Consider the following 27,765-nt stretch of genomic DNA (forward strand, 5'->3'; position numbering starts at 1 on the left):
GGAGTGCCGGTGCGGTTCTCTCTCAGAGTGGAGTGCCGGTGCGGTTCTCTCTCGGGGCGCCGGGTGCGGTTCTCTCTCGGGGCGCCGGGTGCGGTTCTCTCTCGGGGCGCCGGGTGCGGTTCTCTCTCGGGGCGCCGGGTGCGGTTCTCTCTCGGGGCGCCGGGTGCGGTTCTCTCTCCGGGCGCCGGGGGCGCCGGTGCGGTTCTCTCTCAGAGTGGAGTGCCGGTGCGGTTCTCTCTCAGAGTGGAGTGCCGGTGCGGTTCTCTCTCAGAGTGGAGTGCCGGTGCGGTTCTCTCTCAGAGTGGAGTGCCGGTGCGGTTCTCTCTCGGGGCGCCGGGTGCGGTTCTCTCTCGGGGCGCCGGGTGCGGTTCTCTCTCGGGGCGCCGGGTGTGGTTCTCTCTCCGGGCGCCGGGGGCGCCGGGTGCGGTTCTCTCTCAGAGTGGAGTGCCGGTGCGGTTCTCTCTCGGGGCGCCGGGTGCGGTTCTCTCTCGGGGCGCCGGGTGCGGTTCTCTCTCAGGGCGCCGGGTGCGGTTCTCTCTCCGGGCGCCAGGGGCGCCGGGTGCGGTTCTCTCTCAGAGTGGAGTGCCGGTGCGGTTCTCTCTCGGGGCGCCGGGTGCGGTTCTCTCTCGGGGCGCCGGGTGCGGTTCTCTCTCGGGGCGCCGGGTGCGGTTCTCTCTCCGGGCGCCGGGGGCGCCGGTGCGGTTCTCTCTCAGAGTGGAGTGCCGGTGCGGTTCTCTCTCAGAGTGGAGTGCCGGTGCGGTTCTCTCTCAGAGTGGAGTGCCGGTGCGGTTCTCTCTCAGAGTGGAGTGCCGGTGCGGTTCTCTCTCAGAGTGGAGTGCCGGTGCGGTTCTCTCTCCGGGCGCCGGTGCGGTTCTCTCTCCGGGCGCCGGGGGCGCCGGGTGCGGTTCTCTCTCAGAGTGGAGTGCCGGTGCGGTTCTCTCTCAGAGTGGAGTGCCGGTGCGGTTCTCTCTCAGAGTGGAGTGCCGGTGCGGTTCTCTCTCGGGCGCCGGGTGCGGTTCTCTCTCGAGGCGCCGGGTGCGGTTCTCTCTCCGGGCGCCGGGGGCGCCGGGTGCGGTTCTCTCTCAGAGTGGAGTGCCGGTGCGGTTCTCTCTCAGAGTGGAGTGCCGGTGCGGTTCTCTCTCCGGGCGCCGGTGCGGTTCTCTCTCGGGGCGCCGGGTGCGGTTCTCTCTCCGAGCGCCGGGGGCGCCGGGTGCGGTTCTCTCTCGAGTGGAGTGCCGGTGCGGTTCTCTCTCCGGGCGCCGGTGCGGTTCTCTCTCGGGGCGCCGGGTGCGGTTCTCTCTCCGGGCGCCGGTGCGGTTCTCTCTCGGGGCGCCAGGTGCGGTTCTCTCTCCGGGCGCCGGTGCGGTTCTCTCTCGGGGCGCCGGGTGGGGTTCTCTCTCGGGGCGCCGGGTGCGGTTCTCTCTCGGGGCGCCGGGTGCGGTTCTCTCTCGGGGCGCCGGGTGCGGTTCTCTCTCGGGGCGCCGGGTGCGGTTCTCTCTCGGGGCGCCGGGTGCGGTTCTCTCTCCGGGCGCCGGGGGCGCCGGGTGCGGTTCTCTCTCGAGTGGAGTGCCGGTGCGGTTCTCTCTCGGGGCGCCGGGTGCGGTTCTCTCTCGGGGCGCCGGGTGCGGTTCTCTCTCGGGGCGCCGGGTGCGGTTCTCTCTCGGGGCGCCGGGTGCGGTTCTCTCTCGGGGCGCCGGGTGCGGTTCTCTCTCGAGTGGAGTGCCGGTGCGGTTCTCTCTCGGGGCGCCGGTGCGGTTCTCTCTCGGGGCGCCGGGTGGGGTTCTCTCTCGGGGCGCCGGGTGCGGTTCTCTCTCGGGGCGCCGGGTGCGGTTCTCTCTCGGGGCGCCGGGTGCGGTTCTCTCTCGGGGCGCCGGGTGCGGTTCTCTCTCGGGGCGCCGGGTGCGGTTCTCTCTCGGGGCGCCGGGTGCGGTTCTCTCTCGGGGCGCCGGGTGAGGTTCTCTCTCGGGGCGCCGGGTGCGGTTCTCTCTCGGGGCGCCGGGTGCGGTTCTCTCTCGGGGCGCCGGGTGCGGTTCTCTCTCCGGGCGCCGGTGCGGTTCTCTCTCCGAGCGCCGGGGGCGCCGGGTGCGGTTCTCTCTCAGAGTGGAGTGCCGGTGCGGTTCTCTCTCCGGGCGCCGGTGCGGTTCTCTCTCAGAGTGGAGTGCCGGTGCGGTTCTCTCTCCGGTCGCGGGTGCGGTTCTCTCTCGGGGCGCCGGGTGCGTTTCTCTCTCCGGGCGCCGGGTGTGGTTCTCTCTCCGGGCGCCGGGGGCGCCGGGGGCGCCGGGTGCGGTTCTCTCTCGAGTGGAGTGCCGGTGCGGTTCTCTCTCGGGGCGCCGGGTGCGGTTCTCTCTCAGAGTGGAGTGCCGGTGCGGTTCTCTCTCCGGGTGCCGGGTGCGGTTCTCTCTCGAGTGGAGTGCCGGTGCGGTTCTCTCTCCGGGCGCCGGTGCGGTTCTCTCTCGGGGCGCCGGGTGCGGTTCTCTCTCCGGGCGCCGGTGCGGTTCTCTCTCCGGGCGCCGGGTGTGGTTCTCTCTCCGGGCGCCGGGGGCGCCGGGTGCGGTTCTCTCTCGAGTGGAGTGCCGGTGCGGTTCTCTCTCGGGGCGCCGGGTGCGGTTCTCTCTCGGGGCGCCGGGTGCGGTTCTCTCTCGGGGCGCCGGGCGCGGTTCTCTCTCGGGGCGCCGGGTGCGGTTCTCTCTCCGGGCGCCGGGGGCGCCGGGTGCGGTTCTCTCTCAGAGTGGAGTGCCGGTGCGGTTCTCTCTCGGGGCGCCGGGTGCGGTTCTCTCTCGGGGCGCCGGGTGCGGTTCTCTCTCCGGGCGCCGGGGGCGCCGGGTGCGGTTCTCTCTCAGAGTGGAGTGCCGGTGCGGTTCTCTCTCGGGGCGCCGGGTGCGGTTCTCTCTCGGGGCGCCGGGTGCGGTTCTCTCTCCGGGCGCCGGGGGCGCCGGTGCGGTTCTCTCTCAGAGTGGAGTGCCGGTGCGGTTCTCTCTCAGAGTGGAGTGCCGGTGCGGTTCTCTCTCAGAGTGGAGTGCCGGTGCGGTTCTCTCAGAGTGGAGTGCCGGTGCGGTTCTCTCTCCGGGCGCCGGTGCGGTTCTCTCTCGGGGCGCCGGGTGCGTTTCTCTCTCCGGGCGCCGGGTGCGGTTCTCTCTCCGGGCGCCGGTGCGGTTCTCTCTCCGGGCGCCGGTGCGGTTCTCTCTCGGGGCGCCGGGTGCGGTTCTCTCTCGAGTGGAGTGCCGGTGCGGTTCTCTCTCAGAGTGGAGTGCCGGTGCGGTTCTCTCTCAGAGTGGAGTGCCGGTGCGGTTCTCTCTCAGAGTGGAGTGCCGGTGCGGTTCTCTCTCAGAGTGGAGTGCCGGTGCGGTTCTCTCTCAGAGTGGAGTGCCGGTGCGGTTCTCTCTCAGAGTGGAGTGCCGGTGCGGTTCTCTCTCAGAGTGGAGTGCCGGTGCGGTTCTCTCTCAGAGTGGAGTGCCGGTGCGGTTCTCTCTCGGGGTGCCGGGTGCGGTTCTCTCTCGGGGCGCCGGGTGCGGTTCTCTCTCGGGGCGCCGGGTGCGGTTCTCTCTCGGGGTGCCGGGTGCGGTTCTCTCTCGAGTGGAGTGCCGGTGCGGTTCTCTCTCGGGGCGCCGGGTGCGGTTCTCTCTCGGGGCGCCGGGTGCGGTTCTCTCTCGGGGCGCCGGGTGCGGTTCTCTCTCGGGGCGCCGGGTGTGGTTCTCTCTCCGGGCGCCGGGGGCGCCGGGTGCGGTTCTCTCTCGAGTGGAGTGCCGGTGCGGTTCTCTCTCGGGGCGCCGGGTGCGGTTCTCTCTCGGGGCGCCGGGTGCGGTTCTCTCTCGGGGCGCCGGGTGCGGTTCTCTCTCCGGGCGCCGGGGGCGCCGGGTGCGGTTCTCTCTCAGAGTGGAGTGCCGGTGCGGTTCTCTCTCGGGGCGCCGGGTGCGGTTCTCTCTCGGGGCGCCGGGTGCGGTTCTCTCTCGGGGCGCCGGGTGCGGTTCTCTCTCCGGGCGCCGGGGGCGCCGGGTGCGGTTCTCTCTCAGAGTGGAGTGCCGGTGCGGTTCTCTCTCGGGGCGCCGGGTGCGGTTCTCTCTCGGGGCGCCGGGTGCGGTTCTCTCTCGGGGCGCCGGGTGCGGTTCTCTCTCCGGGCGCCGGGGGCGCCGGTGCGGTTCTCTCTCAGAGTGGAGTGCCGGTGCGGTTCTCTCTCAGAGTGGAGTGCCGGTGCGGTTCTCTCTCAGAGTGGAGTGCCGGTGCGGTTCTCTCTGAGTGGAGTGCCGGTGCGGTTCTCTCTCCGGGCGCCGGTGCGGTTCTCTCTCGGGGCGCCGGGTGCGGTTCTCTCTCGAGTGGAGTGCCGGTGCGGTTCTCTCTCGGGGCGCCGGGGGCGCCGGGTGCGGTTCTCTCTCCGGGCGCCGGGGGCGCCGGGTGCGGTTCTCTCTCGAGTGGAGTGCCGGTGCGGTTCTCTCTCGAGTGGAGTGCCGGTGCGGTTCTCTCTCGGGGCGCCGGGTGCGGTTCTCTCTCGAGTGGAGTGCCGGTGCGGTTCTCTCTCGAGTGGAGTGCCGGTGCGGTTCTCTCTCGGGGCGCCGGGTGCGGTTCTCTCTCGAGTGGAGTGCCGGTGCGGTTCTCTCTCGAGTGGAGTGCCGGTGCGGTTCTCTCTCGGGGCGCCGGGTGCGGTTCTCTCTCGAGTGGAGTGCCGGTGCGGTTCTCTCTCCGGGCGCCGGGGGCGCCGGGTGCGGTTCTCTCTCCGGGCGCCGGGGGCGCCGGGTGCGGTTCTCTCTCGAGTGGAGTGCCGGTGCGGTTCTCTCTCGGGGCGCCGGGTGCGGTTCTCTCTCGGGGCGCCGGGTGCGGTTCTCTCTCGGGGCGCCGGGTGCGGTTCTCTCTCGGGGTGCCGGGTGCGGTTCTCTCTCGAGTGGAGTGCCGGTGCGGTTCTCTCTCGGGGCGCCGGGTGCGGTTCTCTCTCGGGGCGCCGGGTGCGGTTCTCTCTCGGGGCGCCGGGTGCGGTTCTCTCTCGGGGCGCCGGGTGTGGTTCTCTCTCCGGTTCCGGGGGCGCCGGGTGCGGTTCTCTCTCGAGTGGAGTGCCGGTGCGGTTCTCTCTCGGGGCGCCGGGTGCGGTTCTCTCTCGGGGCGCCGGGTGCGGTTCTCTCTCGGGGCGCCGGGTGCGGTTCTCTCTCGGGGCGCCGGGTGCGGTTCTCTCTCCGGGCGCCGGGGGCGCCGGGTGCGGTTCTCTCTCAGAGTGGAGTGCCGGTGCGGTTCTCTCTCGGGGCGCCGGGTGCGGTTCTCTCTCGGGGCGCCGGGTGCGGTTCTCTCTCGGGGCGCCGGGTGCGGTTCTCTCTCCGGGCGCCGGGGGCGCCGGGTGCGGTTCTCTCTCAGAGTGGAGTGCCGGTGCGGTTCTCTCTCGGGGCGCCGGGTGCGGTTCTCTCTCGGGGCGCCGGGTGCGGTTCTCTCTCCGGGCGCCGGGGGCGCCGGTGCGGTTCTCTCTCAGAGTGGAGTGCCGGTGCGGTTCTCTCTCAGTGTGGAGTGCCGGTGCGGTTCTCTCTCGGGGCGCCGGGTGCGGTTCTCTCTCGGGGCGCCGGGTGCGGTTCTCTCTCGGGGCGCCGGGTGCGGTTCTCTCTCCGGGCGCCGGGGGCGCCGGTGCGGTTCTCTCTCAGAGTGGAGTGCCGGTGCGGTTCTCTCTCAGAGTGGAGTGCCGGTGCGGTTCTCTCTGAGAGTGGAGTGCCGGTGCGGTTCTCTCTCAGAGTGGAGTGCCGGTGCGGTTCTCTCTCGGGGCGCCGGGTGCGGTTCTCTCTCGGGGCGCCGGGTGCGGTTCTCTCTCGGGGCGCCGGGTGTGGTTCTCTCTCCGGGCGCCGGGGGCGCCGGGTGCGGTTCTCTCTCAGAGTGGAGTGCCGGTGCGGTTCTCTCTCGGGGCGCCGGGTGCGGTTCTCTCTCGGGGCGCCGGGTGCGGTTCTCTCTCAGGGCGCCGGGTGCGGTTCTCTCTCCGGGCGCCGGGGGCGCCGGGTGCGGTTCTCTCTCAGAGTGGAGTGCCGGTGCGGTTCTCTCTCGGGGCGCCGGGTGCGGTTCTCTCTCCGGGCGCCGGGGGCGCCGGGTGCGGTTCTCTCTCAGAGTGGAGTGCCGGTGCGGTTCTCTCTCGGGGCGCCGGGTGCGGTTCTCTCTCGGGGCGCCGGGTGCGGTTCTCTCTCGGGGCGCCGGGTGCGGTTCTCTCTCCGGGCGCCGGGGGCGCCGGTGCGGTTCTCTCTCAGAGTGGAGTGCCGGTGCGGTTCTCTCTCAGAGTGGAGTGCCGGTGCGGTTCTCTCTCAGAGTGGAGTGCCGGTGCGGTTCTCTCTCAGAGTGGAGTGCCGGTGCGGTTCTCTCTCAGAGTGGAGTGCCGGTGCGGTTCTCTCTCCGGGCGCCGGTGCGGTTCTCTCTCCGGGCGCCGGGGGCGCCGGGTGCGGTTCTCTCTCAGAGTGGAGTGCCGGTGCGGTTCTCTCTCAGAGTGGAGTGCCGGTGCGGTTCTCTCTCAGAGTGGAGTGCCGGTGCGGTTCTCTCTCGGGGCGCCGGGTGCGGTTCTCTCTCGAGGCGCCGGGTGCGGTTCTCTCTCCGGGCGCGGGGGGCGCCGGGTGCGGTTCTCTCTCAGAGTGGAGTGCCGGTGCGGTTCTCTCTCAGAGTGGAGTGCCGGTGCGGTTCTCTCTCCGGGCGCCGGTGCGGTTCTCTCTCGGGGCGCCGGGTGCGGTTCTCTCTCCGAGCGCCGGGGGCGCCGGGTGCGGTTCTCTCTCGAGTGGAGTGCCGGTGCGGTTCTCTCTCCGGGCGCCGGTGCGGTTCTCTCTCGGGGCGCCGGGTGCGGTTCTCTCTCCGGGCGCCGGTGCGGTTCTCTCTCGGGGCGCCAGGTGCGGTTCTCTCTCCGGGCGCCGGTGCGGTTCTCTCTCGGGGCGCCGGGTGGGGTTCTCTCTCGGGGCGCCGGGTGCGGTTCTCTCTCGGGGCGCCGGGTGCGGTTCTCTCTCGGGGCGCCGGGTGCGGTTCTCTCTCGGGGCGCCGGGTGCGGTTCTCTCTCGGGGCGCCGGGTGCGGTTCTCTCTCCGGGCGCCGGGGGCGCCGGGTGCGGTTCTCTCTCGAGTGGAGTGCTGGTGCGGTTCTCTCTCGGGGCGCCGGGTGCGGTTCTCTCTCGGGGCGCCGGGTGCGGTTCTCTCTCGGGGCGCCGGGTGCGGTTCTCTCTCGGGGCGCCGGGTGCGGTTCTCTCTCGGGGCGCCGGGTGCGGTTCTCTCTCGAGTGGAGTGCCGGTGCGGTTCTCTCTCGGGGCGCCGGTGCGGTTCTCTCTCGGGGCGCCGGGTGGGGTTCTCTCTCGGGGCGCCGGGTGCGGTTCTCTCTCGGGGCGCCGGGTGCGGTTCTCTCTCGGGGCGCCGGGTGCGGTTCTCTCTCGGGGCGCCGGGTGCGGTTCTCTCTCGGGGCGCCGGGTGCGGTTCTCTCTCGGGGCGCCGGGTGCGGTTCTCTCTCGGGGCGCCGGGTGAGGTTCTCTCTCGGGGCGCCGGGTGCGGTTCTCTCTCGGGGCGCCGGGTGCGGTTCTCTCTCGGGGCGCCGGGTGCGGTTCTCTCTCCGGGCGCCGGTGCGGTTCTCTCTCCGAGCGCCGGGGGCGCCGGGTGCGGTTCTCTCTCAGAGTGGAGTGCCGGTGCGGTTCTCTCTCCGGGCGCCGGTGCGGTTCTCTCTCAGAGTGGAGTGCCGGTGCGGTTCTCTCTCCGGTCGCGGGTGCGGTTCTCTCTCGGGGCGCCGGGTGCGTTTCTCTCTCCGGGCGCCGGGTGTGGTTCTCTCTCCGGGCGCCGGGGGCGCCGGGGGCGCCGGGTGCGGTTCTCTCTCGAGTGGAGTGCCGGTGCGGTTCTCTCTCGGGGCGCCGGGTGCGGTTCTCTCTCAGAGTGGAGTGCCGGTGCGGTTCTCTCTCCGGGTGCCGGGTGCGGTTCTCTCTCGAGTGGAGTGCCGGTGCGGTTCTCTCTCCGGGCGCCGGTGCGGTTCTCTCTCGGGGCGCCGGGTGCGGTTCTCTCTCCGGGCGCCGGTGCGGTTCTCTCTCCGGGCGCCGGGTGTGGTTCTCTCTCCGGGCGCCGGGGGCGCCGGGTGCGGTTCTCTCTCGAGTGGAGTGCCGGTGCGGTTCTCTCTCGGGGCGCCGGGTGCGGTTCTCTCTCGGGGCGCCGGGTGCGGTTCTCTCTCGGGGCGCCGGGTGCGGTTCTCTCTCGGGGCGCCGGGTGCGGTTCTCTCTCCGGGCGCCGGGGGCGCCGGGTGCGGTTCTCTCTCAGAGTGGAGTGCCGGTGCGGTTCTCTCTCGGGGCGCCGGGTGCGGTTCTCTCTCGGGGCGCCGGGTGCGGTTCTCTCTCCGGGCGCCGGGGGCGCCGGGTGCGGTTCTCTCTCAGAGTGGAGTGCCGGTGCGGTTCTCTCTCGGGGCGCCGGGTGCGGTTCTCTCTCGGGGCGCCGGGTGCGGTTCTCTCTCCGGGCGCCGGGGGCGCCGGTGCGGTTCTCTCTCAGAGTGGAGTGCCGGTGCGGTTCTCTCTCAGAGTGGAGTGCCGGTGCGGTTCTCTCTCAGAGTGGAGTGCCGGTGCGGTTCTCTCAGAGTGGAGTGCCGGTGCGGTTCTCTCTCCGGGCGCCGGTGCGGTTCTCTCTCGGGGCGCCGGGTGCGTTTCTCTCTCCGGGCGCCGGGTGCGGTTCTCTCTCCGGGCGCCGGTGCGGTTCTCTCTCCGGGCGCCGGTGCGGTTCTCTCTCGGGGCGCCGGGTGCGGTTCTCTCTCGAGTGGAGTGCCGGTGCGGTTCTCTCTCGGGGCGCCTGGTGCGGTTCTCTCTCGGGGCGCCGGGTGCGGTTCTCTCTCGGGGCGCCGGGTGCGGTTCTCTCTCGGGGCGCCGGGTGCGGTTCTCTCTCGGGGCGCCGGGTGCGGTTCTCTCTCGAGTGGAGTGCCGGTGCGGTTCTCTCTCGGGGCGCCGGTGCGGTTCTCTCTCGGGGCGCCGGGTGGGGTTCTCTCTCGGGGCGCCGGGTGCGGTTCTCTCTCGGGGCGCCGGGTGCGGTTCTCTCTCGGGGCGCCGGGTGCGGTTCTCTCTCGGGGCGCCGGGTGCGGTTCTCTCTCGGGGCGCCGGGTGCGGTTCTCTCTCGGGGCGCCGGGTGCGGTTCTTTCTCGGGGCGCCGGGTGCGGTTCTCTCTCGGGGCGCCGGGTGCGGTTCTCTCTCCGGGCGCCGGTGCGGTTCTCTCTCCGAGCGCCGGGGGCGCCGGGTGCGGTTCTCTCTCAGAGTGGAGTGCCGGTGCGGTTCTCTCTCCGGGCGCCGGTGCGGTTCTCTCTCCGGGCGCCGGTGCGGTTCTCTCTCGGGGCGCCGGGTGCGGTTCTCTCTCGAGTGGAGTGCCGGTGCGGTTCTCTCTCGGGGCGCCGGGTGCGGTTCTCTCTCGGGGCGCCGGGTGCGGTTCTCTCTCGGGGCGCCGGGTGCGGTTCTCTCTCGGGGCGCCGGGTGCGGTTCTCTCTCGGGGCGCCGGGTGCGGTTCTCTCTCCGGGCGCCGGGTGCGGTTCTCTCTTCGGGCGCCGGGTGCGGTTCTCTCTCCGAGCGCCGGGGGCGCCGGGTGCGGTTCTCTCTTGGAGTGGAGTGCCGGTGCGGTTCTCTCTCCGGGCGCCGGTGCGGTTCTCTCTCAGAGTGGAGTGCCGGTGCGGTTCTCTCTCCGGGCGCCGGTGCGGTTCTCTCTCCGAGCGCCGGGGGCGCCGGGTGCGGTTCTCTCTCAGAGTGGAGTGCCGGTGCGGTTCTCTCTCCGGGCGCCGGTGCGGTTCTCTCTCAGAGTGGAGTGCCGGTGCGGTTCTCTCTCCGAGCGCCGGGGGCGCCGGGTGCGGTTCTCTCTCAGAGTGGAGTGCCGGTGCGGTTCTCTCTCGGGGCGCCGGGTGCGGTTCTCTCTCGGGGCGCCGGGTGCGGTTCTCTCTCCGGGCGCCGGTGCGGTTCTCTCTCCCGGCGCCGGTGCGGTTCTCTCTCCGGGCGCCGGTGCGGTTCTCTCTCAGAGTGGAGTGCCGGTGCGGTTCTCTCTCCGGGCGCCGGTGCGGTTCTCTCTCAGAGTGGAGTGCCGGTGCGGTTCTCTCTCCGGGCGCCGGTGCGGTTCTCTCTCGGGGCGCCGGGTGCGGTTCTCTCTCGGGGCGCCGGGTGCGGTTCTCTCTCCGGGCGCCGGTGCGGTTCTCTCTCCGGGCGCCGGTGCGGTTCTCTCTCAGAGTGGAGTGCCGGTGCGGTTCTCTCTCCGGGCGCCGGTGCGGTTCTCTCTCGGGGCGCCGGGTGCGGTTCTCTCTCGGGGCGCCGGGTGCGGTTCTCAGAGTGGAGTGCCGGTGCGGTTCTCTCTCCGGGCACCGGGTGCGGTTCTCTCTCCGGGCGCCGGTGCGGTTCTCTCTCCGGGCGCCGGTGCGGTTCTCTCTCGGGGCGCCGGGTGCGGTTCTCTCTCGGGGCGCCGGGTGCGGTTCTCTCTCAGAGTGGAGTGCCGGTGCGGTTCTCTCTCCGGGCGCCGGGTGCGGTTCTCTCTCCGGGCGCCGGTGCGGTTCTCTCTCTGGGCGCCAGGTGCGGTTCTCTCTCCGGGCGCCGGTGCGGTTCTCTCTCCGGGCGCCGGTGCGGTTCTCTCTCCGGGCGCCGGTGCGGTTCTCATTTTAATCAAAGCTTAAGTTGAGGAAGTAAAATGGCTGCTAACACTTGTGTTTGTGACCTCGGGTTTTTGTGTATTCCCGTTTTGAAGTTGTTAATTGATACTTAAAAGGCAAGGTTCTTCGAATTTCCCATTCTTCCCGTTGCCCTCCTCTCTCTCCCCCAGGTTACAGCTCAGCTTAATGGAGTGAGGATAATAAAAGCTGTGTCTACAGAGGGGCCAGGCGGCTCAATCTCGTCATAAACCCACTGAGTTGTAGACAGCCCTCCTGTTTGCTCCCCTCCTGCCCACACTTTCCGAGTGTCAGTAATCTGTAGTGTCTCTTCTGGAGTCACCATCGGGAGGGGCTGCCTGCTGGGCCCCCCTCAGTGCCACCGACTGACTCCGTCCCTCGGGCAGCTGACACATTTATCACGCCAGCCTCCAGTCCCGCTCTTTTTGCCTTTTCTTCTTGGGTGGTACTTGTTCCCTCTCATTTCCTCCCAGAGTCTCTCACTGCCCACCTCTGTCCTTAGGGTATCCCCTTGAAAACTGAGTAGATTCTAAGAAGCTAAAATTTGCCTCTGGGCAGAGTAGGGGTAGAGGCCTGAGACTCCGAGATAGTGTGACTTGCCCAAGGTCTTTTGGCCAGGTAGTGGCCGTGCCCTTCCTCCAGCCTGGGGTGACATTATCTCTTTTTGTCACAGGCATGATTCAGAGATGGAATTTTCTCAGCAGCAACTGAGAATCTGGTTATCAAACTACAGAGTCCTTCACTAGCCACTGGGTAGACTTCAGACATCCAGCCTAAGTGCTTTCCCCCAGAAATGCCCCTCTCTGCCTCTAGAAATCTAGGAAGAGCCCTCAGACCACTGAGCCAGAGCCATGGCATCCCCTCAGCTTCTCTTTGTCTGATTCCTGGCTGAGGGACCTTCACGATAGACACAAGGCCCCTCCTGGCTGCAGGGCAGACAGGCTCCCAAACCCCCAGGGAATGTGGAATGGGCATTCCTACCATGTGGAGGTGCTAATTTGGGGGAAAAGTTGTTAGTAACGAAATGTACTCCCAACCCTGAAACCTTCTCCATGAAAAAATAGAAGAGGAGGAAAAGTCTGGTAATGCTTACTATCAGAATGATGTATCACAGGCAATCTGCGTAAAAGATTGCAAAGACAGAAAAAAATGTTAACCATTATGTAGGTGGTGGTGGTTGTGTGCTGTGGAGTCAATTCCAACTCATAGAGACCCATTAGGACAGGGCAGAACTGTCCCATAGGATTTCCAAGGAGCAGCTGGTGGATTTGAACTGCTGACCTTTTTGGTTACGTTCATGTTGTGAAGATAAAAAAATTGTTAATTTTTCTAATCCTTCTGGCCCGGAGATGGGGCTAGGCCATCTGAGTTTATGCTGGTTTCCTTCCTGGAAAAACATGAAGGTATAGGAGAATTGGCGCCCTCGTGGTGCAGTGGTTAAGAGCTTAGCTGCTAACCAAAAGGTCGGCAGTTCGAGTCCACCAGCTGCTCCTTGGAAAACCTGTGGGGCAGTTCTACTCTGTCCTATAGGGTTCCTGTGAGTGGAAATCAACTCAGTGAAAATGGGTTTGGTTTTTTGGTTTACAGGAGGATTACCAGAAGTCACCTTTACATACTTTTTAGAAAGAATTTACAATTACAAGTTATCTAGAGGGAAACCCTGGTGGCCTAGTGGTTAAGTGCTACAGCTGCTAACCAAAGGGTCGGTAGTTCGAATCCGCCAGGCGCTCCTTGGAAACTCTGTGGGGTAGTTCTACTCTATCCTATAGGGTCACTATGAGTCGGAATCGGCTCCACGGCACTGGGTTTGGTTTTTTTTGGTTAGGGTAAAATCTAGATATAGCAGTGGAGGAGGGGCGCAGCTCCTTCCCCATTTTCAAAGGAGGCATTTACTCGTTTATTTTCCGTTTGTACTTGTCCTTGTTCTTACACTAGCAGCCTTCCTTTCTCCCTTCAGCACATAACAGCTCTGTGTTGGCGATCTCCTGGGCCCAGGGATGCTAGGGAAGGAGCCACAACCCTGCCAGGCCTCACAGGACTCAGTCATCCATTCAGGGCAGTGGCACTGGGCAGCTCACCTTCCGGCAGAGGGCTTGGTCCCTGGAGTCTCCCATCTCCCTTGCTGCACTTTTCTGCCCCAGTCCTGCCCCAGCACTCCAGAGGACACAACCTCTTCACCAGTGGGCTAGAAGGAGGGAGGGACTATCCAAGGACAAAGTCATCCATCTTTTAATTTCTTTCAGTGATGAAAAGAATATATGCTTAAATACTCTAGATACTACAGAAAAGTCAGTGAGTAAAGCCAAATACCTGATGAAGGTATAGGGTAAAAGGCAAAAGCAAAATCCCAACCTTACATCCTCCCTGCCCCCTACTTCCTGCTTCCTCACATTCCTCTCCCCCCAATATCCCTCCAACCTCCCCGCACTTCCTGTCTCCCCATAGCCCACCTCCCCTCTCCAGCCCACCTCCCCTCTCCACCCCTCCTCCCCAGCTTCTGCACAGTTCTTCTCTCCTCTTGGACGCCTCCCTCTGCTCTGAGTGGTCTGTCATGGTGACTGCCCCTTAGACCAGCTTGGATGAGCCTCCAGAATTGGAATTTTTCATCCTACCCTCAGTCTTTATTCCTCTCTCCCAGCTCTGGGAGGCTCCTTTGGTTTCCCGCTGCCCAGAGGTGGGGCCTGTTTTTAAGAAGACCTGCCCCTCCTGGCCCACCTGACACCTCTGGGAAACATCTTCACGGCCTCTCTGAAACAGCCTCTCTTCCCGTTCTTCATCTCCCGTGTTCTTCCTTTTGGGTAATGAGAAAGTTGGATGCAACCGAAAGCCCTTAATCTGAGACCTGCATATTCTGAATTGACGGTAACAGGAATCTGCACTAGGCTGACAGTTACTTTTATACTTTCAGTAAGCCAGGAGGTTAAAAAGGAAAAACTAGGAATGAAAGCAGATTTGGGGGAGGGGGTCGCTTATTTTTCAAGCAGCCTGATGTGATCAGAGGACTTCCAGGTGCCGTTCACAAGAGGCCCGCACCTGCCTGTTATCAGCCAGCCTGTACGCCTTTGACATACCTTGGTAACCAGAGGTCGTGCTTTTTAAATATTTTGAAAATGATATAACTTCATTCCTTTATAGTATGAGATTTTTATGAATTTGAGTGATTCTTTCCTCTGATTGGTCAAAATTTGCAAAGAGCAACTTGTAATTGACATTTTAGGCAATGAAGAACATCACTTCCCCGGTCTCTGCAGTGAGTTAGGATATGCGGGGCACTTTGTCTCATTTAGTTCTGACATAAGAACAAAAATGAATTCTGTCTGAGTCCGGTAACAGCCTAGCTCTCTTCTCCTTTTGCATCAGATGCTGGGAACAGCCCTCTCCCCGTCCCCGATGCCAGGTCCGGCCTATCTCAGGAACCGGCTCAAGTGCTAAACTCAGATGAGAGCTGTAGCTCAGGTTTAATTTGGCTTCACAGAACCCTGTGAAATGTCGGTCATAGTTATTGGAAGAGGAGAGAAAGCAGATGAGCAGAGCCATTCCTAGTTCCCACCAGTGTCATCGCTGCCGAGCCTGCTCGAAGTGGCCTGCTGTGCCCAGCCACAGCCGTGTGTCAGGAAGCGGTGGGCCGGAGTCAGCTTTCCCCACGGGGCATTTGGCCTCTCCCACCCGTGTTTTCTTTTACCAAAGTTAATTACCACAGTCAGGGAAAGCCTTCTCTCAGAGCAGTTCTGTTCTCTTGGCAGTTTTGTTCAGCAGTTGAAAGAGGAGGCGGGTTACGATGTGCTCAGGCTGAAGGGCAGCAAGGACCAAGGAAGGGAGGCAGGGCAGAGCAGCCTGCGGCTTTCCAGGGGTTCTCCTCAGTGGGTGTCCACCAGGGCACCCTGTGACAGGAGGAGAGAGTAGCCTGAGAACAGTTCCCTGCCCTGTGCTGAGAGGCTTCGGTCAGAGCTGGAGAAGGCTCAGGTGATGCACAGAGCAAGATGGCAGGGAGGGGCACCCACCACTGTGGTACCAGGGCTTCTGCAGTGACGGCCCTCGTCCATCTGACCAGCCTCTGCCCTGGGCCAGGAAACTGACTCCCAGTAAGCCTGTCTTCATCTTGGCCTGGCCCCATTGGGTCTCTGGTTCCTGGATTTGTGGCTCAGGTTGATTGTAGAGTGAAGGGCAGAAGGACAGCATGAGGACACGGGAGCTGGTCTGGCTGCTCACCCTGTGGGCTGGGGAGGCTAGGAGTGTGGAAGTCAGCAGCAAACATGAGCAGTGGAAGCTCAGGAGGGGGATTGCCCTGGCCTCCCACCCTTCCCCAGGCCCACTTTCTCTTCATGGTGAAATGGAGAGACTTGCCATTGTCTCTTGGATATATAACAGGCTTGGAGACTCCTGAGCAAGGATCTGCCTTTTCTAAGCCCAAAGCTCCCTCTACTTGCTGGATCAGGAGCCATGAGGGCAGTCAGGGCAGGAGCAAGCCCTCAGCTGGATGGTCTGAATGGCAGGGTTGCCCCAGCAGCCTGACAGTAGGGGCCGGTGGTGGTGGCCGTGGGAATCACATGAACCCCCACAGTCTGTCTGGTGGAGGGGTTGCTCTGGAAAGGCCTCCAGTTGCTCCAGGCAGTGCACCTGGGCCTGCGGCCTCCCGTGGTGCACCATTCCATCCTGTGTCTTCTCTCCTTCCCCTCTCACAGGGTGCCCACACTGTAAGAAGGTCATTCCACACTTTACTGCCACCGCTGATGTCTTCAAAGAGGACCGGAAGGTAAGAGTGCCCTTCTTCATCTCTGACCCCTCTCCAGCTTTGCCCTGCCACCCATCCCTCCTGCTTGCCCCTCCCCTCCAGGCCTCCTTCTCTCAACTGGTACATTTCTGCAGAGACCGGGGATTCTTGGGGAGCTAGGATATTCTTTTCATAAGATGGAGCAGGCCAGGGTTTATGCCACAACATCAATGAAAATGTGTACACTGAACCATTAACAGCTGTGATTTGGGGGAGGGGCACAGTAAAAGGCGTCATCTGTTTGTTTATTTAGCACCTGAACCTTTTTACAGTAGGATTGTAATTATGCATTACCGATATAATTAAAAATACAAATAAAAAAACCAACAAAAGTCAGCTGGAAGAGGCAGTGGTGGAGGAAAGCAGCCTCGTCCTGCCTCAGTGAAAGCTTCTGCAGCTGCCAGCTGATGAAGCATAAAATTAACAAGCTAGAGCTGCGATTGGATGAGAGGGGGCGGGGTGGGTGCCAGCCACGGCCCAGGCAGCTCCAGCAGCCAGGTGCAGCCTTGGGCCACTACCAGGAGAGGGGGCGGCTAGGGCAGAGCAAAGACCCTGAACTTGGGAAGCGCAGTTTGGCTGCTGCTAAACTGTGGGACCTTGGATAAGCCGTGTTGACACGCCAGACCTTTGTAAAGTTGGGGTGCTTGTTTAGATGACCATGAAGACCCTTCCCAGCCCTGGAACCGGTGGTAGGAGGTCCCAGAAACATGCAGTTGTGTGGGGACGCTCACTCACTCACGGCCAGACCCCCAATCATGTGCAGTTCTGCTGCAGCACCTCATTTAAAGCCTAGGTGGCATTTTATCTGGTTGGGTCGGGGCAAGCTGGACAGAGTGGGTGCTGGGCAGCAAACTAAGCAGAGGCTCCTGGAAGACAGAGCAGGCAGGCGAGGCAGCAAGAGCAGGAGTTCAGCCGTGGCAGAGAGGCATTAGGTGCGGGGGCACCAGTGGGCAGGGATGAATCACTCAGGGCAAAGGCTCTTGTTTTCTGCTGGGCCGAAAGGCTTTGATCGTGGCCGAAAGGCTTTGATCGTAGCCAAAAGGAGGTCAGGCCTGCAGGTACCTTCTGGGCCTGGCAGAGGCAGGACACTGATGCCTGCAGGTGTAGCAGAGATGGCCCTGTGAGAACTGGACAGTGTTCAAGTCAGAGGACACCAGGTAGGGGGCAGACACATGCATGGAAAGTGGGGACAAGCCAGGGACACCCAGACTCCCAAGACCCTTCCCTGGACTCAAGGAGTCCTACCATCACCTGCAAGCCCTGGCTGTGCCCTTGAGGCACCCCCACCCAGCCAGGAGGGATTATGAGGGCCAAAATATTTTTCTCTGCCAGCCACTTGGCCTGCATGGGGAGGGGTGGTGGGAAGGGTTTTCCCATCTCTGTCTCCCTCACCATCCACACCTGGGAACTCCAGGGACTGGAGCTGTTTAGTTTGAGGAGGCCTTATGCCATGGTGCAAACAGTTAACATGCTCAGCTGCTAACTGAAAAGTTGGAGGTTCAAGTCCACCTAAAGATGCCTCGGAAGAAAGGCCTGGCAATCAGCCTCTTAAAAAAATCAGCCCTTGAAAACCAGCCTACAGAGCACAGTTTTACTCTGACACCCGTGTGGCCACCTTGAGTTGGTGTCAGCTATGGCAACTGGTTTTTTATGCCCCCTGAGAGCCACTCTGCAATAGCAAACACTCCATGTAGCTCCCAGCCCCTCCACCCAGCAGACTCGGTGCTCTGGACAGATGGGAGGAGGGCTGGGGGAGGGGGTGGTCTCCCTGCCCCACCGGCTGCCCAGGTCTCTGCAGGCTCCAGGAGGCCTGTGAAGGATTCTGAGGGCACCCCTCGGGCACGCAGAGCCTGGGCTTGGTCCTCCAGCCGTGCTGAGGGGCGTGGTGTCAGGAGCACAGATCCGGCTGAGGCACCAGGGGCCCATGGCTGGGGAGCCCTGAAGGAGACAGCCCACATTTGGCATGGTACCTGACCCCCACTAGCACCATGAGGAGGCAGCCCTTCCTGATGCACCGAAACCAAACCCAAACCGCTTGCCAGGGAATCGATTCCAACTCATGACAAACCCATGTGTATCAGAGGAGAACTGTGCTCCATAGTGTTTTCAGTGGCTGAGCTTTGGGAAATAGATTGCCAGGCCTTTCTTCTGAGATGCCTCTGGGTGGATTCAAACCGCCAGCCTTTTGTTTAGTAGCCAGTCGCTTAGCCATCTGCACCACCCAGAGATGTCCAGGTACCCTCCCTGCCCTGACAAGCCCCTCCTCTAGACACAGTTATGCCTTTGATTGGTTGTCTTCACTTGGGCCAGCAATGTTCCTGACCTTTTCCTGGGTCCCTTCTCTCTGACCCTGTTATTCCCTCTAATCCCTCCTTCCTGCTTCCTTTTTTCCAAGCCAGAGATTACTCTCACTGGCTTTCAAGGGCATACGTCCTAACTGCTCTGTCCCCGGCAGCTGGCAGCTCTGTGGTTTCTGGAGGCAGCACACAATCACAGCAGGGAAGCAGAGACCCTCTCTTTCCCTCCCCGACTCTGTGGCCTAGGGGCTAACATGGCTGGGGCCCACCCTGTACTCCAGGCTGGGTGCCGCAATTACTGGGTGCCGTCCTACAGCTATCCCATCAGGGTCTCTGAGTGCTTCTGGGAATTTGTGATTCCTGAGAGCTGGCTCTGCTGCCGGCCCCAGGCTGGGATTTGGGAACCCCTGGGCTGTCCAGCACTCTCCTTTTACACATGAAGGATCAAGGCCCAGAGAGAGGACGTGAGCTTGCCTGAGGATGCCCAGTGGGTCATTGGCAGCCAGAGCTGGATCTGCTGACTTCCAGTTCTTCCTGACACCCCCCTCCTGCCACCTCTTAGCTGGAATTGTGTTTTTTACCACCCAGAAGACAGTCCCTGTTCCTTCCCCAATCAATATGCAGTTGGTTGTTCACCTCCATTTTCATAGCCAAAGTCAATATTAGCTCCTGCAGAGATTTATTTTACTGAATCAATAAAGCTGTGTGAGGCAGCTCATATTTTAGTGGGGAGCCTCCACCCCCTCCCAGGAGCTTACTTGGGGACCTTATCAGTTGACACGCTAGGTGGAGAAAGGGCTACAGACTGTTAGTGTTGGAGTGGATGGTGTTATCAAAGGCGTCATGAGGACAAGGACCCGTGGTGGGGGACTGGTGAGCATGGGCAGGTGACAGCTGGGCTGGCAAGGCAGCCACGCATGCAGGTGTTCTCATCTCAGCCCAGGGCAGGGCCATTGAGCCTTGAGGCATTGGAGGCCCCTCTGTGATTGACCCACATCTCCACTATAACTCTGGCCGTTCTGTATTCTCTTGCTACGTTTATAAGATCATCTGCCCCTCAAGACTGAGAACTCGTTGAGGGCAGAGACCTCACTTGTCTTTGAATTTCCCACAGGGGTGTGATTATTACCCCTGTCTTCCAAAAACCAAAACCAAACCTGATGCCATCGAGTCGATCCCAACTCATAGCGACAAAGTAGAACTGCCCCATAGCATCCCCGAGGAGTGGCTTGGAGCAGAAGTGTGCACCACAGGGTTTTCAGTGGCTGATTTTTCATAAGTAGATTGCCAGGCCTTTCTTCCAAGGCACCTCTAGGTAGATTCAAACTGCCAACCTTTTGGTCAGTAGCAAAGCACTTAACTGTTTGCACCATGACACCTGTTGTTGGTTGCTATTGAGTTTATTTGGACTCATAGTGACCCCATGTATGCAGAGCAGAACTGCTCCATAGGGTTTTCAAGACTGTGCCCTTTCAGAAGCAGATCACCAGGCCTGTCTTCAGGGTGCCTCTGGGTGGGTTTGAAACGCCACCCTTTTGGCTAGTAGTTGCGCCACCCAGGGACTTCTCATGACATCTTAAAAACTGTAAGCAAAACCTGTTGCCATCGAGCCTATTCCAACTCACGGCGACTCTATAGGACAGAGTAGAACTGCCCCATAGGATTTCCAAGGAGCAGCTGGTGGATTCAAACTGCTGACCTTTTGGTTAGCAGCCGAGCTCTAACCAAAAGTTCCACCCCTGTCTTACAGAGGAAGCTGAATCTTAGATGAAATGACTAACCCAAAATTACCCAGCTGGAAAGGGGCAAAGTGAAATTGAATGAGCAGGCATTGTCTGAGACCCAGCCCCTGGGAGTCCAATGCAGGTGGTGTACTCGTGAGGCCATCTCAGGAGGCACCAAGAGGATGGAGGAAGTGAGACCGGAAGAGGAAGGAAGCCAAAGCAGGCGCGTTAACAAGCAGGTTGCTGTGTGGGGCACTGAGGCCCTCACCAGAGAATGCACCACAGAGTTGTTCCATTCAAAGGTCGAGGAAGCCAGGGTGCTTGTTCTTGACTCCCGTCCGTCCTGGGGTCTTAACTGCCAACTCCCTGCACGCTGGGGGGAAACCCTCAGGCCACGAGTAGCAGGTACTGGGGGCAAGTGATGGGCAGAGGGGATACGAGTGGGGGACCCCAGGCAGGGCACCAACGGCGTTTGCTACAGGAATTTGTGCTAACTACCATAGAGTCAAGGAGCCCTGGTGGTGCAGTGGTTAAAGTGCTCTGCTGCTAACCAAAAGGTCAGCGGTTCGCACCCACCAGCTGCTCCACATGCAAAAAGATGTTACAGTCTGCTTCCATAAAGATTGCAATCTTGGAAACCCTACAGGGCAGTTCTACTCTTTCCTATAGGGTAGCTATGGGTCGGAATCCACTCGGCAGAATCAGGTTTGCAACGGGTGCCATAGAGCCAATCCAGAAGTTACGGGGTGCACGTCCTGGGCTGTGGGTTCGGCGTGTGTGTTCAGTGCAAATCTTGAGTGGGTGTATTGGGGCTGTCATCTAGACAGGGCGAAATTGGGATAGATATGAAGAGGTGTATTTGCTGCCTCGTTTCCAAAGCCCACTTCCTTTTGGAGGGAGAGAAGCAGCTTGTCCCCCGTTCTATAGCAGCTGAGGGTGGGTCAGCCTTGGCAGCTAGAAGCAGCATTCTCAGTATGCAGCTGGCAGCTAGTTTGGGTGATTCAGAAGAAGTACACGTTTTTAATTTAGTAGATTTGTAAAACCATACACTAGGTTTTCAGCAGCTCCAGGGCATGTGTACAAATTAAATTCATAATTTAAAGTGGATGCAGGGAGAGCAGCAGCCCGGAGCAACGCTCATCAGACTCTTCTTTCACAGGGTAGCAGAGGGTGTGTGGAGGTGGGGTACATGGACCTGGTCTCCCCTGGGCTGGGCCCCATTGTGCCTGCCCCCACGACACCTGCCCGAGAGATGGAGCCTTGTGGACGGCCAGAGGAGCCTCTGCCTGCTGCTTGTGTCTAAATAATTCAGAAAGTGCTTTAAAGCCTGAGCCAGGGGCTCTTGGGAGCCTGCAGGGGCCAGCCCGCCGGCCTGAGTGAATTGGGCCCGGTGCGGACACAGTGAGAGGCTTGAAGGAAGACAGCTGTCCTCTGCTGCAGGACAAGTGCCATCAACTCTTCTTCTAACTTTTAAAGAGAAGCTGGAAAGCCAAACTTCTACTTAAAATCTACTGCCCCCCCCTTTTTTTTCCCTATGTTAGCAGCTAATTCAAATTTATTAAAAAAAAAAAAAAAATGCTATGTGGGCCAAATAGAACAGGAGTGAGAGCCAGCTATAGATTGTGTGCAGCTGGTTTGCAAACCCTGCTCTAAAAAGTCTTGCTTTATAGGACGTTATATAAGGAGAGGTAGGAAACCGTGGTGGCACAGTAATTAAGTGCTATGGCTGCTAACCAAGAGGTCAGCGGTTCAAATCCGCTAGACGCTCCTTGCAAACTCTATGGAGCAGTTCTACTCTGTCCTGTAGGGTTGCTATGAGTCGGAATTGACTCAATGGCGGTGTGTATATAAGGAAAGGTAGGAGGTGGTATGAGGGGGGTTCGGTGAAGGTGAGCAAGCAGGGCTCGCTAGTAGCCAGGGGGAGGGCCATAACTGGTACTCAGTCCCACAGTCACAGAACAACACAGAACAATAGCCCTGTTCGCTCACCTGCTCACCTGGGGCACAAGGTATCTTAGTCTCCTAGGTAGCTTTAACCCTTTTTGGTGACCCAGTTAATGTTCTGCTTTAAGTTTTTTGTTGATACCATGTGTTTTCATTAATGGAAGCATGCTGAGTCGTTGAGTGTACCGCTGGAAATGAAATTTGTTTTCTCACGGTCTGAATTCAGGGCACCAGCTCTATGGGAAGGCACTGTCCTTCTGACAGCTCTGAGGGAAGACCCTTAGATCCGTGTCTCAGCTTCTGTGGCCCGGGCTTGCCTCGGTCCTTTGGTGATCCCCTGGCGATCTTCGTGGGGCATCTTTCTACCCCATCTGTGTGTACGTATCTGTCTGCGGTGCACCTTATAACTCAGAAGCAATTACGTTTAAGACACACCCTGCGCTGATATGGCTTCATTAACATAACAAAGAAAACCCACTTCCCAGACATCCACTGGTTATAGGGGTTACGGTTCCATCAATCCCTAACATTAAGTGACTAGCAAGCATTGTTGTTTGGTGGCCTGCAAGGCTCTTCTGCCTGGAAAGGGGGCCTCTGCTCAAATGTGAATAAGGAGGAGCCAGAGAACTGTGCGAATCATGGTTTTTCAACAGTCTGAAATTTCAAACCATAGTGTAGCCAAACGCCACGCGGGTTCTTGTCCTGTTGTATTAGCTGATCGAAATAACAGCAACACTAACTGCAAGGGAAACAAAGTGGCAAGTTTATTGTCTGCACAGACAAGGAGCAGCACGAAGTCTAGAGACCTTAAGACCATGTGCTCCCCATCTGGGGCGGGGGGGTGCTAGGGGGCTTTATATTTCCAGTGGTGCCCGGGGGTTGGGTTTGGTACCTAGAACTCTCCGCCCTCAGCCCTCCCATGTCCTCATTTGGAGGTCCAGATGTTAAAAGATCTTCCGTGGGATGTCCGTGCAATGGGACCCCTCGCTTTTCAGATGGACTCAGGCGAAACCATGGGCTGGGATATATTTTTCTTTCAGGTGACAGTCAGGTGACAGTCGGGTCTGGGGTCAAGTGAAGGATGCGATCCCAACCTGTGCATGCTCTAAGGTCTAGACAGAGGCACTACCTGCTGTGACTTCCTGAAAAATGTTGCTCGAAACAAGCTCCTGGTTAGCAACACAAAGAAAGGAGGGGAAGGGGTGTCAATTGGGGGTTTCAACAGCAGTACTTTAGTGTAGATTCCTTCCTGGGCTTTGGCCCTCAGATGCTCACTCCTCTCTCAGGTCTTGGCAGGTGCTGTTGCTTCCGTTTTGGGATTTTCTTCCCTTGGGCTTTCACAGGGCCAGCTACCGCCTCCTCATCGTTCAGGTCTTGCATCAAATGCTAGCTCCTCAGAGAGGCCTCCCTGGTCCCCCTGGCTGAAGCAGCCAGCTCTGGGTATTGCCTTATTGACTGTCCCACTTTTAATGTCTTCAGAGCACTCATGTGGCTCAAAAATGATCTTATGTGTTTGTTCATGTGTCTGTTAACTGCCTTTCTGCAGTGAGAATGTTGGTTGCTTGATGACTGGTCTTTGTCAAGTTTACTGTTGTGCCTCCAGCATGTAGAACAGGCACGTAGTGGGGCTTCAGTAAATGTAAGTGATGATACCGTGTGTTTTCATTAACGGAAGCATGCTGAGTCATTGAGTGTATCTTCCCTCAGAATCTGTCCTCCCTGTTTCTAAGCTACCCAGCGTGCGGGAGTTAGATAGGCCAACAGCCAATTTGGGAACCTCCTCCTGACAGAGAACTGCGATTACTTCAGTCATACTGTAATCCTCCTAGAGTCGGGGATGTGTCCCCTGCCTGGAACATTCTCTTCCTCCTTCCGGCCTTGGCTTAGATGGCAAATCCTGCAGGCAGCCTTTGCTCCCTGTTCCCCTGGGTTCTCTTTGCACCCTGGACCAGCTCCATCATAACTCACATCACACCATGTTGGTATTGCCTGTTCATCCAACTCATTGGCTAGACGCGAAGCTCTTATCAGGGACAGAATTTACATGTTATTGTTGTTGGGTGCCATTGAGTCAATTTTCAACTCATAGTGACCCCATGTGACAGAGCAGAACTACCCCATAGGGTGTTTTTTTTTTGGGGGGGGTTGTAATATTTATAGAAGCGGATCACCAGGTCTTTTTCCTGCAGAGCCACTGGGTAGGCCCGAATCGCCAGTCTTTCGGTTAGCAGCCGAGTGCTTGACATTTGTGCCACTAGGGCTCCTTAGCCCTTTTATACGGGCCGATAAAAAACCAGTTGCCATCAAGTTGATTTCAACTCAGGGCAATCCTGTGTGTGTCAGACTAGAACTGAGCACCATGGGATTTTCAATGCTGATTTTTCAGAAGTAGATTGCCAGACCTTTCTTCCGAGGTACCTGATGGGTGGACTCAAACCTCAATCTTTCAATTAGCAGCTGAGCACATTAACTGTTTACACCACCCAGGGGGGGACTTCTATACAGCTGGTAGGAGTGATTATAATAGCAGCTAACATTTACTGACCACTAACCACATGCTAGATCTTGTGCTAATTTGCTTCACCTTACTCAATCTTCATAATACTCCAGTAGCCTAATGTCTTAGTTATCTAGTGCTGCTATAACAGAAATACCACAAGTGGATGGCCTTAAGAAACGGAAATTTATTCTCACAGTCTAGGAGGCTAGAAGTCTGAATTCAGGACACCAGCTCCAGGGAAAGGCTTTCTCTTTCTTGTCAGCTCTGGGGTAAGGTCCTTGTCACTAGTCTTCTCCTAGTCTAGGAGCTTCTCAGCACAGGAACACTGGGTCCAAAGGACCTGCTCTGCCCTGGCTCTTCTTGCTTGGTGATGAGGTCCTTCTCATCTCTGCTTGTTTCTCTCTTTTATATCTCAGAAGAGATTGACTCAAGATACAACCTAATCCTGTAGATTGTGTCCTGCGTCATTAACATAACTGCCTCTAATCTTGCCTCAATATCTGAGAGGTTAGGATTTACAACACATAGGGTAATTACATCAGATCACAGAATGGATGACAACCACACAATATTGGGAATCATGGCCTAGCCAAGTTGACACACATTTTAAGGGGACACAATTCAATCCATAACACCTGGCTATTGTTGTTATCCCCATTTTACAGATGTGGAAATTGAGACACTAAAAATCTAGGTAATTTTCCTTAAGTTTTAATATATGGCCAAGCCCAGATTTGAACTTGGAGAACTTGACTTCAACGCTAAGTTCTTAATCTTGGTACTACACTGCCTTCCCAAGCGGATGCTCAGGGAATATTTGTTGATAAATGAATGAATCCACAGGCCTCACAGAAAGCATCATTATAAATGCTTTCAAGCCATCGTTTCTTTTATGGCCGTTATGCTCTTGATTTTAAAGGATAGTCTGATGCCGCTCAAGGCCAAGTTCCCATTTTGCCTTGGATATTGAAAACAGGTGCCTTCAGGCTCAATGTAGCTTAGCACTGGGGGTGCTTTGATGAGGTCATACCTGTTACTGGGGAGAAGATCAAAGCCCATGTCCTGGGAATGCTGGTTCGGAGTGAAGCCTGTGTGCAGAGGGGCTCCCAGCCTCCAGGTCTTAGCACAGAGACCCCCTGTACTGACCCCCTTTCTCTTCTGTCCCAAAGATTGCCTGTGCTGCCATTGACTGTGTCAAAGACAAAAACCAGGACCTGTGTCAGCAGGAGGCCATCAAGGCCTACCCCACTTTCCACTACTACCACTACGGGAAGTTTGTAGAGAAGTACGAAAACGATCGGACGGTGAGTTGGGGAAGGCGCCTGCCCTGAGCTATTTGGACTGCCTGGCAGGGAAGTAGCTCCTGAGGAGGGGCAGCACAGGGGGCTGGCCTGTCAGCTGTGAAACCAGAGCTGAGAGGACATGGGCTCTGGCCTGGCTGAGCCTTAGCACACGGGGGGAGTCTCGAGGGGTTCTCGCGTGGGTTCCCGGGTGTGGGAGAGCTTCGGGTGTGGGAGAGCTTCGTGGGTTCCCGGGTGTGGGAGAGCTTCCTCGCCTGCTTCTAGGGCTGGCCTGGGGACGGTGGGATGACGGCATAGCCAGGCAGCATTTCTGGCTGTGTCCTGGGACCCTCACTGCATCACCACTCTGCTGCCTCTGGACAGGCCCGTTGGGTCTGTCCAGAAGGGCCCCGTGGAGAAGGGCAGGGGAGGAGAAAGGGGCACGTGTCCCTCTCGGAAGCTAAAGTTTCTTTTTCTTTTTTTTTCCTCTCTCTCCTTCCCTTTAGGAATTGGGATTTACCAATTTTATTCGAACCCTCCGAGAGGGAGACCACGAGAGGCTGGGGAAAAAGAAGGAAGAGTTGTAACTCCTGCCTCAGAGAAAGCTTTTCCATTACACTGTGAATGATACCTGTTTGGTCGTTCTTTCTGAATTTACACATGCTCTGAAGACAGTTTTTTATAGCCGCCGATGGCCATTTTGTACAATTTTGAAATAAAATTAAACCAATTGTTTGGCCCTGTGGGTTCTTTTTTTTTTTTTCCACGAAGATCGTACTAACCCTCCCTGTGGCCTAACAAGTGGGTGCTCGTGGTCTCCCGCAGCCCTCGTCCTCTCAGGGTGGGGACAGCACCGCGCCGGCATGACTGAGGTGCCGAGGGCAGTGGGTGAAGGAGGTGCACGGGTGTCCAACTCTGTCAGTCATTTGAAAGCAAGACAGGAAAACAGGTCCACAGAATATTCTGTGGGCAAGTGAAATGTGACTGGCTCTTGAGAGGAAAGACATTAAGATGACCAGGGAAAATGGGACGCTGACACGAATAGTAACCAAAGTTAGCTTTCTCCATATCATCGTGATTTCAGTTTTGGTGTGTTTTCCTGGAATGTATTACCTATTTCTGTCTCAGACTCGCTATTTCAGTCTTCTCTCCTCTTCCTCTGTCCATGCCCTGCCTCCTTCTTAGCTTGCTCACTCGCTCTTCAAAGAAAATGCAGTCACCACACACATCAGGGTGAGTGCAGTGGTCAAGGTTGATGGGGGACTGAGGTGGGGGTGGGGGAGGGGGCCGGGTATGGGCTACTTGCTCTGCACACCGGCTGGGAGGGATGGCGTGGGGGACACGGGTGTCGTGCTCTGGGTGTGCCAATGTTAGGTCTGTTAATCAGCTCCCACCGCTACCCCCGTAATCTCTAAGCCTTCACTCACGCTCTTAAGTAATGGATGGCTGCCATCTGCAGGCCCCCGCTCTGCTGCGGCTCCTCACTCTGCCTTCTGCTTGTTCTCTCTCTTTCCTGGCCAGGCTTTTCCACTGGTCTTCCCCGCCGTCTGCATCCCTGTGTGACTCACACCAGCCCAGTAGGGCCACCAGAGCCAGAGCTGCCCCTTTGACATGTTCTGTGGCTTTTTTGCCTATGTATTAAGTAGAGATCCTCTGAGTTGGGTTCCCCAAGTAGCACAGAGGTGGGATTGCCTGAGCTGAGGTGCTTGGGAGCACTGTGTGTGGCCTTGTTGGGAAGACGGCCCACTGGAACAGCCATCCCTTTCCTGGACCCAGCTCCCCTCCCTCTTAGCCTGGGTCCTTCCTGCTACTGGATCCTCAGAGGAGGCTGAGAGCCGCACCCAGCCTCAGAGTTCCTCAAGGCTGTGTTGGCTTTGGTCTTGATTCCTATAGCTTTATCCTAAGTCTTGAACTGGGTTAGACTGACTCCTCCCATTTTGTTTTACCTTTTTAAAATTGTTTTAGCTGTTCTAGTTCCTTCGCCTTTCTATATAAATTTTAGAATAATTTTATCTGTATCTACAAAGAGCCTTGCTGGGATTTTTATCAGAATTGCATTAAACCTATATGTTAAAACTTTCAAATGCTTCAGAAGAAATTGATGGGCATGGCAGACACACACAGAGAGAGAAAGCAAATGAGACAAAATGTCAACAACTGGTGAATCTGGTAAAGGACATATACAACTTTCTGTAAGTTTGAAGTTACATCAAAATATAAATGGAAGAAAAGAACACACTATAAACAAATACGTGAATAAAGTTAGCCACCCAGCTTAGCAGAGAGAGGGCTTGTGTTTAATTTTCTCAGGGTAGCCCAGCATCCTGCCTGGCCAGGCCCAGAATTCCCATGTGGCCTCATGGGCTGGGAGAAGAAGGATTGGCTGAGTGTCTGGCAGAGGAGCTTGCCAGAAAGCCTCACAGCAATGAGATCACAGGCAGACCTGGGGGACCCACAGCACCCATGGGAATGAGGTGGAGCTCGGTCAGCATGAAAGACAACAGGTGCCCAGCCAGGCTAAGGAGGGAGGTTACACCAGACATGGGCTTCAGCAGCAGACAGCGAGTTTCCCCTCATTGGCCACTGCTGGAAGGCACGATGTGGACCAGCAGAGGCAGCTACGGGGTACAGATGCAGATCCCTTCTTCCTGGCTGCCCCAAGGATAAGGTGAGACCTC

At 59.2% G+C, this 27,765-nt stretch overlaps 1 protein-coding gene across 2 annotated transcripts in view; it reads left to right on the forward strand.

Annotated features, from left to right (window-relative positions):
- Window positions 1-25,821, forward strand: part of PDIA5 (protein disulfide isomerase family A member 5) — a 138,203-nt gene extending 112,382 nt beyond the window's left edge. For both annotated transcript variants that reach the window (XM_049878259.1, XM_049878251.1), the window contains exons 15-17: window positions 15,254-15,324; window positions 24,977-25,111; window positions 25,594-25,821. In XM_049878259.1, the coding sequence (XP_049734216.1) occupies window positions 15,254-15,324; window positions 24,977-25,111; window positions 25,594-25,674 (287 nt within the window). In that variant the 3' untranslated portion in view covers window positions 25,675-25,821. The remainder of the gene's footprint in view (window positions 1-15,253; window positions 15,325-24,976; window positions 25,112-25,593) is intronic.
- Window positions 25,822-27,765: the final 1,944 nt, after the last annotated feature.

This window comes from Elephas maximus, chromosome 1 (assembly GCF_024166365.1).
Source record: "Elephas maximus indicus isolate mEleMax1 chromosome 1, mEleMax1 primary haplotype, whole genome shotgun sequence".
Lineage (NCBI taxonomy): Eukaryota > Metazoa > Chordata > Mammalia > Proboscidea > Elephantidae > Elephas > Elephas maximus.